The following is a 13,938-nucleotide window of genomic DNA, read 5'->3' on the forward strand; positions in this document are numbered from 1 at the left end:
GGTGGCGGTCTCTCTCCCCTCAGAGCCTTGGGTTCCTTATAGCCTGTTGAGAAAGCCCTTCCCCACCTCCCAATAGCTCTCTCACCTTGCAGGCCACAGCTTGTCTATCACAATTCAGAAGTCTTCCTGGCTGACAGTGTTAGTGGAAAGGGCTCTATTTCCCACAAATCAGTGTATACAGGGGCCCTGATTAATTTTCCCCACAACCCATAACATTGCCTGGAATAACCTTGTTTGTGTGTTTACTGGTTTATTGTCCATGTCCATGTCCCTCAATCAGCCTGTAAACTTCGGAGGCTTCTTTCCCCCCCAGAAAGTGTCACAGAGAGCACAAAATAAATATCCGTTAAGTGAAAGACAGGAGCAGAAGCCTTTGGAGGAGGAGTAGGGCTGGAGGCCTTAGAAAGTCACTTCAGCCTGATGACGCCCATTTCTTCCCGGTGCCCATCACCTGCAGTGCACATGGCCTGCCACTCCTGGGGAAAGGGGAGAAGAGATGACCGGAGACAGGCCTGCCAGGCTGGGCTGCTTTGGTGACATGTCCTAGGTTGTGGGGTAGTCTCCGCTATCAGCCCCAGCTGCCTGAACTAGGAACAAAAAGAGGGGAACCCGAGGAAGTGAGCAGAGGGAGGTCAGTCAGCTCTGGACTGTCTGGTGATTGCAGACCCTGGGGCTGTAAGAGCCCACCACCTCTCTCAGGAGGCAAGGCTGCTGCTGCCTGGCCCAGATCGCTAGCGGCAGAAGCCAGGCACCGGGAGAAGACCCGCGATGGAGACCCAGAGGAGCTTGGACCCGCTCACTTGCAGACGCTGACCCACTCGGTGATGCGGCATTCCTCGCAGACCACGAAGCAGCACCAGTGGAACCGGCAGTGACAGCGCTCGCTGCGCGTCTGGCGCAGGATGTTGTGGCCGCGGCCACAGCACATGCTGCCGCAGCCGTCGGGACCCGTGCTGCTCTTATTGCACAGGCGGCCCACAGTGCCGGCCGAGTCCAGGCGCGGCTCGCGCTCACAGAAGTCGGGCGATTTCTCAAAGTAGACCAGGTCGGAGTGGCTGGCCCTGCGGCGCAGCCCTGGAGTGCCCGGTGCTGGCGAGGGTGCTCCCGCGGGGCCGGCCTCCAGCTGGCCACCGTTGCGGTTGTGCGGCCGGATGAGCGTGGCGCGGTGGAAGCGGTTGCGCAGCAGCGCCCCCACTGTGCGGAACTCGGGCGTCACCTGCCAGCAGGTCTTGAGCTGGCAGCTGCCTGACGTGCCGTGGCATTTGCACTTTCGCCGCATGTTCTCCATCACCGCCTGCAGAGGGAGGCACCGAGAGAGATGAGGAAGGCGTCCGGTGTCCCAGCCCTTCTCCAGGCCACAGAGGCTGGAAACCGGCACCCATTGTACAGAAGCAAACACTGAGGTCTGAAGCTGGGGCTCAGAACTTCTTCTGCAGCCCCCCACCCCCATCCCGTTCACCACTTCCTATCCCGCTAGGCCCTCGGGGGAATTCCCGCCTTCGAGCTCCTCCCCGCCCCCTCCTTGCCAGCCTTTCTAGCAACTACCTGCATGGGGGCCCTTGGGCCTGGTGGGGTTCTTGCTTCCTGAGTCCTGGGGATCCCAAATCTTCAGGGAAATTCCCTCTCTCCTTTCCCCAGAGCAAGGAGATACCTGCTCCTCTACGCCCCAACCACAAAGCCTTTGGCCTCCCTCCAGGCAGTGAGTGAGAGAGCCCCCCTCCCCAATCCACGCTACCTCCACTGTCCCCAGCCGTGCCCGCCCTACAGGTCTTTGCAGGGAGTTGAGAAGGGGAAAGGACAGGAAGTAAGGAGACAATCCCCTCCCATTATACCAACTAGAGCTTACTCTGCTTATACTGAGTGACAACAGGTGCCAAGGATTCCCTGAATGCAGACTAGAACCCAGACAGCCAACTGGACACCCCTATGGGAGCAGAGGAGGTCTCAGGTCTCTAAGGAAAGCCTGCTTACCACTTACCCAGTAGTCAGCTTATTCTATAATAATCTCCTCCATTGAGCCCCTTAGTGTCCCTCACCAGGCACCTTCCCATTGCAATTTGTCCATGTTCTCCAAACACACACACCCCAATTTGAATACTCTTAAGGAAAGCAAGGATCTGGGACCTTCAAAACTGGCTAAGAAGGTTGTAAGTGAGAGTTGCCACTGCACTGGGTCTTAGGGGGCTGCACAGCCTGCCTGTGTGGCCTGTGGTGTCAGTACCCTGTGGGAACCTCCCCCCAACTCCACTCCCCCCCACCCCACCTTCCCTCAACACACCAAAGCTTTCCTGGGCCAACAGCCCCAGAACATCTGCTTCCCACAGGCTGCAGCCATTAATTAACCAGTTTAACAAGGACAAGGCGGAGGCACTTTGGGTCTGGGCTGGGGTTGGTATCAGGAGCTTGGGAAAGAAGCCCCGTGCACAGAGCATGACTGGTGGGAGCTGGGCAGGACCCACCCTCACTGTAAGTCAGGATGGGAATTGCTGAATCAGCTGCGGAGAACAAAGATCAACTGAAGTGGGCTACCGAAGCCAAGGGGCGGAGCTAGAGGAAGCCCGGAACTGGGCTGAGCAGACGGGGAGGACCAGAGGAGGAATCAACCTACAGGAAAGTGCTGAGATACAGCTCCATTGGCTGGGGATGGAGCCTGCCTCTCTGCCGCCTTCCTTTCCCACCTTCAGCGAGGTTCTGAGTCATTCGGTGCCTTGGTTTCCACATCTGAGCACGTGGCTATTGGGAGTGCTGACATCATAGGTATGCCTAAGTAGGCTGAGAGCTCAGTACAAATGCCTAAACTGTAAGGTTTGATAAATTCAACCAGCTCTCTTTCCTTTCTTCTGCGTTTATGTGTCTGTGTGTATATGCATTATTAGTGGTGTTTTCTTTTACGCTTTAAGATAGTATGAATGGCCCAGTCTGTGAGAATCCCCTCCTGGGAGACTGGACAGGAAGCCTAAACCGGTGATCTCAGACTCCTAGAGCCATGCAACGGTAGAGCAGAGACACACGATGGCCGATCTTGTTCAAAGTTCTGACTTCCACAGGGAAGGAGACTGTATTAGCCCTGGGCCTGACTGCCTGTCTTCTCCTTTCTCTGTTGGCCACCAGAGAAAATAGAGAAGAAAGTTGTTCCGGAGTGGGGTATGTCTGCTCTCTAAGGCAAAGGCTGTTTCAACAGTGGTGGCACCCCACGGCGTCCTTGCAAGCTGAATAGGAGAGTACTGAGAGGTCAGCGGGCCAGAGTGATTCCTAGAAGGGGGAGCTACCCGGGTGGATGCTGAGCCCACCCCCACCCCACTCCACCCCCGCCGCCGCTTTGCAGCACAGCAAGGGGGGCGTGACCGTGACGCTCACCTGCCTGCCCACACGGTTGTTGTGGAGTCTCATGCGTGCGTGGATGTCTCTGTGAGGCTCTCGGGAGTCCAGAAAGTCCTTAGAGAAGCGTTCTCCGAAGCCCACATCCGGACTGCAGCCACCCCACTCCCAGGAGTCCTGCAGGCCTGGGCTGGCAGGGGGTATGGCACGGTGTTCCGGGACCCCGTGGCTCAAGCCCTTTCCGCGCTGCAGCGCATCCAGCTGCAAGCGGTGCAGCTTCCGACGGAAGGCCTCTTCGTCCCCACGCCTGGAGGCGTCGCAACCGCAAGCCTTCAGTTTACCCAGGGCGCACGCGTTGGACACTGCATGCACCACCCCGGCAGCAGCTATGGCGTAGGCGAAAGCACTCTCTCGAAAACCTGTGGCAAGCAGTTGGAGAGACGGCTCAGCAGTTAAGAGCTACGAGCAATGGCTGCTCTTCTGAAGTCCTGTGTTCAATTCCTGACACCCCCACCACCATGGCAGCTCATACCTGGGCAGTTGGCAGCTATCTGAACTCTAGTTCCCCCGGGGATCTGACACCCTCACACAGACAGACATGCGAGCAAAATACCAATGCACCAAAAAATAAAGAGAAAATTTCATTTAGGAAAAAGAAAAGCAGAGTTGAGATACCAGAAAAACTTGGTCGTTACAGTAGGCAGGGGATATGATATGGGAGTCCAACAGATGGCTTATTAGCACGCTGTGAGATTGAGTCCCTGGGGCAGGAAGGGGGTGGACAGAGGAAAAGGGAATTACACCCCCTTCCCTTTTTCATTAACACCTCCTTAGCAAGTTTGGAATTTGTAAGTCTAGATCTCTCCTCCAGGGCAGAAAGCACCAGGCAAACACATTCTTTTTCAGATCAGCCACTTAATCTATTACCTTTCCAGGGTGATATCTGCAATTTTAAAATAGCCTGGAGAAAGAGAGTGATGTTTAACCCAAAGAATAAATTACAAGTGATGGGATTCCAGACTACAGAAGATGCCAATAGGCACGGGATAAGACCAGATCATCTGCCCTTAATGTGTGCTACTCCAGAAAATGGCCTGTTGTATGCTCACTTTAAGCACAACCTGGAATCCTCCTCCCTGATCCTTTGTTTGTTTGTTTGTCTGTTTGTTTATTTATTTTTAATACTGGTCGAAAGGACATGGCTGAAAGCAGGAGCTAATACCTTCTCCTCCTACCACAGCCATCCTGTCTATGTCCTATCTTGGTCTGCTAGAAGCAGCTGAAGGGTGGTGCAGGTGAGCCCAGTGGTCTAACTGGCCTGTTTGCAGGGCTGCGACCTGAGTGGGAAGGCAGTCTGCTTTTCATTAGAGGCTCAGAGGGCAAAAGAACTCTCTCTCTGATTGAGACACTCAAGGGCCCTGGGATATGCTAGCCTGGCCCAGTGCCTGTTTATGTTGCTTTTCTTTTGGGTACACCAGCCTGAGTCTTCTCCTGAGAGGGCCCTGGACCTGTACCAGGATAGGCTTACTCAAAGAGGTGGTCCAGCTCTGAGACCTGCAGGCTACCTCTTGCTAATTCTCCACTGAGAAAGGACTAGCTCAAAGCAGGCTTTAGAATAGGTCTCTGGACCCTGGAGAGGACAGGCAATGAGAGAAGCCAGAAAGAACAGCCCCCAGTGCTCCCACACACAAAGGGAAGAATCAACTTGTGCCATGGACCCCTGTGGCAGGAGGGTGATGTCTTTGGAGGATATCAGAGATTCAGAAGAATTGGTAGGATCCTCCCACCCCAGCATCAAAAACTAGGAGGAACATGTTCTCAAAGGCCTTACAGGCTCTAGAGAGCCATCTCTCTGGGCCTGGATAGAACCAAACACCCAGTCCTTCCTGCCCTAAGCTTCACCCAGCTGCATCACAAAGCAAAATCTCCTCTTCTTGCCCAGACAAAGTATAATAATGATTCCATGGTCTCTCTAGCAGGTCAGAGCTGATTTCTGCAACTCTACTGCCTTGGCTCTTCTATTGGCCAGCTGCTAATAACTCTATGACCTTGGCAAAGAGAATTAATCTCTTTGTGCCTCGGTTTCCTTCTCTGCAAACAAGTGTTATCATCATCTAGCCAATTGTTGTTTCAGGAATTGAGTTATTAAATGCAAAGCACTTGAACCACTGTCTCACTGATAGTTAGCGCTACCCAAACACTGCTGTTATTGGGAAGTTGTTCTTGCTGTCTGATCACATTCAATTCTGCCCTGTTTTCTTTTTATATCATTGTGTTTTTTTTTTTTGTTTTGTTTTTTGTTTTTTGTTTCACCCTGATCAAAGACAAAGACTAGCAGTTCATGACCTGTGTCTGAAACAAATCATTTGGCTTAGTGGAGGCCTACGAAGAAGCAGACTTTCCCTCTTCATCTTCTCTTTCTAGCTCGTGACATCCGGGTAACAGGAGCCTCACTAGGACCAGACAGAGGGGATAAAGATTGATCTGTAGCCTTCAAAGAGGATGCTGGAACTTGGCACAGGCTTCAGGGGAGTAGAAACTGCTGTGAGCTGGTGGAGCCTAAGGCTAAAGGGTAGACCCAAAACTCCAGGACATGCACCCTGCATTTAGCCCTGCCTTTTATCTTTAGAGCTCGAAGCATGGCTCCCAGTGCTGGCAGCCATCAGCCTGTCTGCTTTAGGACACGTGGCAATACTCAGACCTCCAGAGACAGCCTTGACCTCAGGCTACACACACACACACACACACACACACACACTACAAACTGGGAAACCCCAAAGTCACCGGAGACCCCACTTAGCTCTTCTAGGCCCTGGGTCAGAGACTTTCTGCTAAGGGACATGGACTCCAGCAGACTCCTCCTGCTGAGAAAGAAACCCAGATATCCCAATTTCTAGCCCCTGTGACTCTGTACATCCTTGGCATCAAGGTTAGAGCAGTATTAGGGGCAACTACATCTTCAAGGTTTTGTCATGGTCAAGGCATGGAAGAATCTGGAAAAAAAATGGTACTCGCAACCTTGGAGAACTCTAGACCCCATGCAACTCAAGAAGCCTTCCCTACAACACTCCATGTTTCTGACAGCTGTCACAGATACATGGACAGTTGCCCAAGGCGTGCTTGGTCACTCTTGGCTATGAGCATCTGTGCTCAGAGAAGTCCTGCTCACTGGGTCTGCCCCAGATCCCATTCAGGGCCCCAGTTTCGGTCTTGGCCCCAACTGTCTGGGGCAGATGCAGGCACGGTGCCATCTGGCCAGCTGGAGGGGGAAAGGGTGGGGCCATGGCCAGCTGGGCTGCCCAGAGCAGGAGGGGGGGGGCTTGTTAAGATGCACAATTAGCCGCCCTGCCTTTGATCTGGGACAGAGACTGCCAGCATCTAAGTGGAGTCAGCTGCTACTACAGGCCACAGCCAGCCAACAGTCAGGAAGGGGGCGGGAGGGGGGAGTAAGCTTGGAAGACAGGGGAGTTTGAGGGGAGATGATTTAGGGGCCAGTGGGAACAAGGGCAGCTTAAGCTCTGCCCATTCAAGTCAAAGAAGGGAGGGTAAAGAACAGGGGGCTGGCTGCCATTCACTCCTTAGAATAATCTATGTGTGCTCCTAAGCTTGGGAGAGCAAGAGAGAGGGCAGGGGAGAGAGAGGGGAGAGAGGGGGGAGAGAGAGAAAGAGAGAGGGGGAGAGGGAGAAAGAGGACAGGAGAGGAGAGAGAGGGAGAGAGAGGGAGAAAGAGGACAGGAGAGGAGAGGAGAGAGAGGGAGAGAGAGGGAGGGGGAGAGGGAGAAAGAGGACAGGAGAGGGGAGAGAGAGAGAGAGAGAGAGAGAGAGAGAGAGAGAGAGGAGAGAGAACAGGGGAGAGAGAGGGGAGAGAGAGAAGGGGAGAGGTGGAGAGAGAGAGAGGACAGGAGAGAGGGGGAGAGAGGGGGGACAGGAGAGGGGGGAGAGGGAGAGGGGGAGAGGGAGAGAGGGGGGACAGAAGAGAAAGGGGGAGAGGGAGAGAGGGGGGACAGGAGAGGGAGAGGGAGGACAGGAGAGAGAGAAAGAGAGAGAGGACAGGAGAGGGAGAAACAGAGACAGACAGAAAGACAGAGAGAGAGAGACAGAAACAGAGACAGAAAGACAGAGAGACAGAGAGAGACAGACAGAGAACGTTGTGCGTATGTGGGAACACCTAGGCAAGACACGGAGTTTGTTCACACAAACACAGGTATGTGGTTCACTTCTTGGAGAGCTTGGGGCACACATGCACTGCTCCAGGTGGCATTCATATTGGTCTTATAGTTTGGAAGGCAGTATAGGAGAGGATTGGGTAGCTGGGCTGTGGTGGCACATGCCTGGTCTACAGAGTGAGTTCCAGGCAGCCAGGGCTACAGAGAGAAACCCTGTTGAGAGAGAGAGAGAGAGAGAGAGAGAGAGAGAGAGAGAGAGAGAGGATTGAGCAGGAGTTTTAAAGGCAGGTGAACTGCGTGGAGTCCTGGCTCTCCTGCTCATTTATAACCCGTGTGACTCATGACAAATTACCCCAACCTCTCTTCACTTCAACTATAAAGATAGTAATAGGACCTATGAAGTGGGGACCATTTGAGGACCCCGAAACATCTGTGCCTCAGTTTCCCAATCTGAATGCCACTTCATTCCCCAAACCCCAGATGCCTGCTCTTAAAACCCCTGTCTCAGGCTGGACAGATGGCTGAGCAGTTAACAGCACTGACTGCTCTTCCACAGGTCCTGAGTTCAAGTCCCAGCAACCACATGATGGCTCACAACCATCCGTAATGGGATCCGATGCTGTCTTCTGGTGTGTCTGAAGACTGCAACAGTGTACTCACATTCATGAAATAAATAAATAAGACTTAAAAAAAAAATACTGTCTCAAACCGGACTAAAACCAAGTCTCTAGAACAATGGGGAGAAAAAGCAGGACCGAACTGCTGCGTTTTCCTTGGCAGGCAGCTTTGCTTCCTTCTTGCCACCCATTCCAAATGTGGCTGGGCCTTAGGGCCAGCAGCACCTAACAGTGGCAGCCCCCTGGACAAGCTTTGTGAGTCTAGCATACTCTACCCGTCCCAGTCTTTTTGTTTGTTTGTTTGTTTTTGTTGTTGTTTGTTTTGTTTTTTTGAGACAGGGTTTCTCTGGGTAGCCCTGGCTGTCCTGGAACTCATTCTGTAGACTAGGCTGGCCTCGAACTCAGAAATCTGCCTGCCTCTGCCTCTGCCTCTGCCTCTGCCTCTGCCTCTGCCTCTGCCTCTGCCTCCCCCTCCCAAGTGCTGGGATTAAAGGCTACCACTGCCTAGCCCCATCCTGGTCTTGTCCCTCAGGTCTCTCAAGCCTGCCACACCAGGACTTAAGCCCATCCCCCCCCCCATATCCTTCCTCAAATCTCCTTGTCCAGCCTCCTGAGGGACAGGTGGAGGGAGTTCTCTGTTCAACCCCTATGTGGTCTGGGTTCATCGTATAAGATGCTGAGGGTATCAGTGCCCTCATTGTTGGTGACAGGGGATGGGCAAAGAGGGTGGCATCCTTTTAGGGCCCTCTCACAACTTTTTCCCTCTGACTCTGTCTAGCCTCCTGAAGACTCCTGCCTGTGCCTGTCCTCCACAGTTCCCTCTGGTCCACAGCACCTCTCTTTGGCCTGGTTATATTCCCAGGTTTGTCCCCTTCAGTACCCTCTACCCTTCTTTCTCCCTCAGACCCATCTGTCCAGTTCAACCTATCTTTGGGAAATTCCCTGGAGGATATGTGGCAGTCACATCAGTGCCTACAAAGCTAAGGAACCCCCCACTCACTCTCAGCAGCCCCTGCAATTCATAATGGCAGGATGGATTTTAAAAGAACCAGCCTGGATCAGAGGGGTCAGCCCCTGATAGTAGCACATCATCAGTGTGAGTGTGTGTGTGAGTGTGTGTGCGTGTGTGTGTGTGTGTGTGTGTGTGTGTGTAGCCAGGTCAGTAGGCTCCACAAATGATCTGGATGAGATAGAGGAAAGAATGGGATAGCCAGGGGGCCTGCCTCCACCAAGAGATGGCTGCTGGGGTTCAAATTTAGTTGGTCCTGGAGAAGAGGACCAAAATGAACTAGGAAATGAGCCAGAAGGAAGATGGACCTAGCTAGAGATGAAGGCAGGCTCTGGTAAGGCACACGGGGTTGGCAGTTGTCTTTCCAAAAGCCCAGAGCCTTCCCCACTAAGGAAGGAGAGGTAGAAATGAGGTGTTGCAACAGATGGGGGTGAAGCCACTGAGGAAGGGCGGGGTTCCTAGGCCTAGCGAAGGAACCCAGCCCCACTGGCTGGCTGAGTCCAGGAGCCTCGGCCCCGCCCCCCTCTCAGTACTGGGTGCCACCCCGCCCTGGCTAGCCCTGGCAAGTCTCCCCCTCCACCCCTAACCTCTCTCCCCACCGTCCCCCCCCCCCAGCTCACCTCCCCCTTATTAAACTGCAGGTGAACCCAGAGCACCTGGCCCCGCGCCAAACCCGCGTGGCCCCAATTGCTCCAAACTTGCCCCCCCTAACCTTCAAAGACCCCAGGTTCTTCACCAGGTAGCAGCGGCCTGATCGGGGACCCCATCAGGACGCCTGGATTCATGCGAGAGAGATCAGCAGGATTAGTGTATGTGTGTGTGGGGGGGGGGGGGCGACACTGAGGCCAAGGAAAGGACTGAAGAGTCAGCCTTGGCTTGTCTCTCTGGCTGGGGCAAGGGAAAGACCCTCAAAGTCTGCCGGAGCCCCTCCGTGTGCAGAAGAAGCTGAAGCAGTCGCCCAGGAAGAAATGCAGCCTGGGGGAACATAGGTGACCTAGCAACCCGAGGGTGGCAGAGGGTGATTTGGAGGCGGTGAGCACCGGCCTGGCCCAGCCGGAGCCTGGAAGATGGTGGGGCCTGTCTGCCACCGGGTGTCAGCGGAGCAGCGCGGGTGGTAGGGGGTGGGTGGTGGGGGTGGGTGATGTCCTGCGGAGTGAGTGGAGCAGGCCTGCGGGACAGGGGATCGCTTGCGGTGCCCCCCACACACAGCTGGCAAGAGGGGGTGCTATCACTGTGCGGGGCGGGAGGGACGCCAGCGCGGGGCAAGAAGGGAGGGGGGTGCTCTCAGAGAGCGGCACGGAGCAGTCTGCCGCGGCCCGCGGGGATTAGTTCGCGGCTGCATGCCGCCACACGCGTCGGGCTGGGCTCGGCTGGGTAGAAACAGCGCCCGAGGCGCGCGGGGGAGGCAGGAGGGAGCGCGCAGGGGCGGGGCAGCGGCCTGGGGTTGAGCAGGGGGAGACTGAGGTGGCCCCTGACTTGGGGGGGCCCAAGGGGTTCAAGTACGGGTCTTACCGAAAGGGGAAGAAAACCTGATTAGGATTTTTTTTGTTTTGTTTTGTTTTGTTTTGTTTTAGTTTTTCTGAAGTCTGGGTACACTAAAGCCTGCCTCCCCGCAGAAGCCGGAGAAGCTAAGGCTATGCCCCTCCTCCACTACCAACTAGAATCTCTCTGACCCTAAGGAGCCAGGGCTACCAGGTCCCCACGCTGTCCTGACAAGCAGCTGAGAGAAGAAACCGATACCCATCTTGGCCCCCCCCCCGCCCCCCAGCCCCAGACCTGACTCAATGGCTCCGCTAGGAGGTGAATCAGAGTTGAGGCAAACGACAAAATTGCCCGCCACCCACAGCTTGGCCATTCTAGGGTCAGTCTAGGGGGGCCTGGGTCATCAGGTTGGGGAGAGGACAAGGCTCCTCAGTGCATGGGGGAGGGGGGGACAGGGCCTGATGTGGCTGTTAGGCTTGCTGGGCAGGGGCCACTCTGCTCACCAGCAGGCACACGCCCAGTACTCTGATCCAGAAAGGGTTTGGGGCACAGTGAGAAGGACCCTGCCACAGCGGGCGGAGCCTCCGGAGTCCAGGCCGGGTCACCTGCCTTTCTTGCCCTCAGACTGGCAGGTGGAGGCTTCCCTACTTGTCTCGTGGGACAGGAAGGTCTCACCCACTTTCTCTGCACTCCTCCCCTCTCGGGGCTCTCCAACCTTAAGGCCACTTTCTAAGTAAAAGGTAAACTGAGGAAGATGAGAGGGATATTTCTGGGTATGAAGCATGAGGTACACAACAGAGGGGGATCCGCCAACCGTCTAGTTCTCAGGCACGGAACCTGTCACCCTCACTTAGAGGGGCTCTGACCCATGTTTCTGGTCCCATTCTGGATACTTTTTCTAAGACCAGAAAGTACCATGGCTGGCAGATACAGAGGACTTAGAGATAACACCCTGAGAGTTCATTCAGGAGGGATAGCAAGTTCTCCGGTACTGGTAGGACAAGCGTTTGGAATTGGGGTGGGGGCAGCTACCTCTGCTGAAGATGGGGCTCTCGTAGGGGACTTTGTTCCGAGTCTCCAGGCTGGAACAGTTCCAGCGCTGGTCCCGGAACTGATGCTGGCATTCATGGATGGCGATCTGGATGCCCTGGATGGCAGAGGCGGCCACGTCAGGGTGACGCACACACACCTCCATCTGCCGCCGGCTCAGGCCGGGCAATGTCAGGCACACGGTGTTGGCGTTGAGTACAGGCTCTGGGGGTAGGCGGAGGCCCAAGATGTCGTTGGGTGCTGACCTGCAGGCAGATGGGGTGGGGTGGATAAGCATTTTGTGGAGACTGTGAGGACCTGTTTAATAACACACAAGGTGTCCCGCAGGCCATAATCACCCCCCCAACCCAACCCCTGGTTCTTACAGTTGGGCCCAGGAATATATGCCTCTCCCCATCCATTCTGATACAACCCACCCAGCTGCACACCCACGGAGGTAAATGTGTGTACTCAGTACTTTAGAAGTTCACCCCCAGGCACAGACGCCTCAAAGGAGCCCCGGGAGCCTGCTCCAAAACTATGTCTCAGCAACTGGCGTTTCTTCAGACACACTCCTGTACACATAATGGTGGGAGCGGGGACCCAGCGCTCTTACCACTTACACCACGCTTCCTCAGACAGTTATGAACACACACGGAGTCACACTCACACCGTGCTTCCCATAATGTACATTGGCCCGTAGGCTCGCATAGGCGTACATGTATTTATTCAAACTGCTGCTTGCCCAGCCCACCTTACACCACACCACACACACACACACACACACACACACACACACACACACACACGCACGCACACACACACTCACATTGGCCTTTTAGAGGCAGTCTCTCACTTGACCCCACCTGAGATGCGGAAGCACCCCTCCCCCCCCCAGCCCCTCTCTTCTTGCTCCCATCTGGGGTGATCTGCAAGGTGGAATAAGGCGGTTTGAACTTATTCTTGGAATAGGGGTGCATTGCCCTAAGGGGGGCAAAGAAAACCTAACCAGCACTTATTCCCCCAATACCCACCTCCCGACTCAGTCACTATCACTCACCTGGACACTGCCCTATCTCCCTGGATTGCCCATATCCTGTCGCCAGTCCAACCTCTTCCTTGGAGGTAGCTCACTATCTTAGACGGGACACCAGCACTTTTCTGTGATTCTTTCTCCCCGCTCATTCCAGGGTCCCTTCCCCAGCAAGAGCACCGGAGCGGGCCTGGGGGGTCCTAGCTCTCCAAGAGGGCGGAGCATGAGGTGAGGGCTCACCTGGGCACAGCGGCAGCCAGCAGCAGTAGGAAGAAGAGGAGCGCCCAGAGCTCAGGCCGCGGCTGGGGCCCTGGTGGGAGCCGCAGCCAGGGGAGAGGGTGGGCGCTGCCCATGGCGCGCGGGCCGTGACAGGCCAGGAGTGGGGGGCTCACAGCCCAGTGGGACTGGCGAACCAGGGTCGCCGGCGCATGATCGGCAGGGGTGGGGCGGCTGCGACACACAGCTCCTACTCAGGTCACAGCTCCCGCAGCAGACGGCGCCCGCCTCCCCGCTCCATGGGGCAGCGCCCCCGGGCACCGCCCTCGGGGGGGTGGATGGGGAGCGGGCGAACCGGGCACCTCCTGGCACCGGGGTCCAGGGAATTTCCCAAAGGCCCCTTGCGACAACTCCTGGTGCCTCTAGAGGGTAAGGGGGGGCGCCTCTAGAGGGTAAGGAGGTGAGGCGGGCTGGGGACTGGAGGCCGAGGTTCTGGGGAGCACATCCCCCCCCCCCCCAGCGCCGCGCTGCGAGCCTGCGCTTCCGAGGGTGTGCGAGGCGGGCGCGGTGGGGGCGGTACTGTCTGGCCCAGCCCCACCGCCTGGAGAGTGAGTGACTGTCCTGGCTCAGGGAGTTCTGCACCCCACACACACACACACACCATGTAGTGTCTAAGGGTTCTACCCCAAGTGACGTCACGACAGGGGTGGCATGCTCCCGTCCCGAGGCCACTGAGTCCGCATAGGACTGGCACGCGGTGTGTGTTGGGGGGGAGGGGGAACGCGTGCAGAGGGTGAAGGAAGAAGAGAGGTGCTGGCGTCTTGGCTATTGGCACCACGTACTAGGGGATGTCGGGTACTGGTCTGTGTGTTAACCAGTTGTGTGTGCCTCATTGAAGCTGAGACACAGCTGCAGGGGAGTGTCCCAACCCACCCCAGCACACACCTGCGGGGCTGGAGGGGAGAGGCCAGCCCCTCCGTTTTGCCTTCTCAGCTTCAGGAGGGAACTTCCCCCAGCTTGCCTAGAGAGACAGGTGTGCGTGGAGGTCCCAGAAGGGGGGTTGGCAGC

General features: G+C 55.9%; 1 protein-coding gene across 1 annotated transcript; it reads right to left on the reverse strand.

Moving 5' to 3' along the window:
• Positions 1–254: 254 nt before the first annotated feature.
• Positions 255–13,095, reverse strand: Wnt10a (Wnt family member 10A). The gene is made up of 4 exons (XM_052192677.1): positions 12,895–13,095; positions 11,625–11,887; positions 3,358–3,737; positions 255–1,294 (listed from the first exon to the last, which is right to left on the reverse strand). Exons 1-4 carry the CDS (start codon positions 13,005–13,007, stop codon positions 797–799), a joined length of 1,254 nt encoding a protein of 417 aa, XP_052048637.1. The 5' UTR covers positions 13,008–13,095; the 3' UTR covers positions 255–796.
• Positions 13,096–13,938: the final 843 nt, after the last annotated feature.

The sequence above is a fragment of the Apodemus sylvaticus genome, chromosome 9 (assembly GCF_947179515.1).
Source record: "Apodemus sylvaticus chromosome 9, mApoSyl1.1, whole genome shotgun sequence".
NCBI classification, from domain to species: Eukaryota; Metazoa; Chordata; class Mammalia; order Rodentia; family Muridae; genus Apodemus; species Apodemus sylvaticus.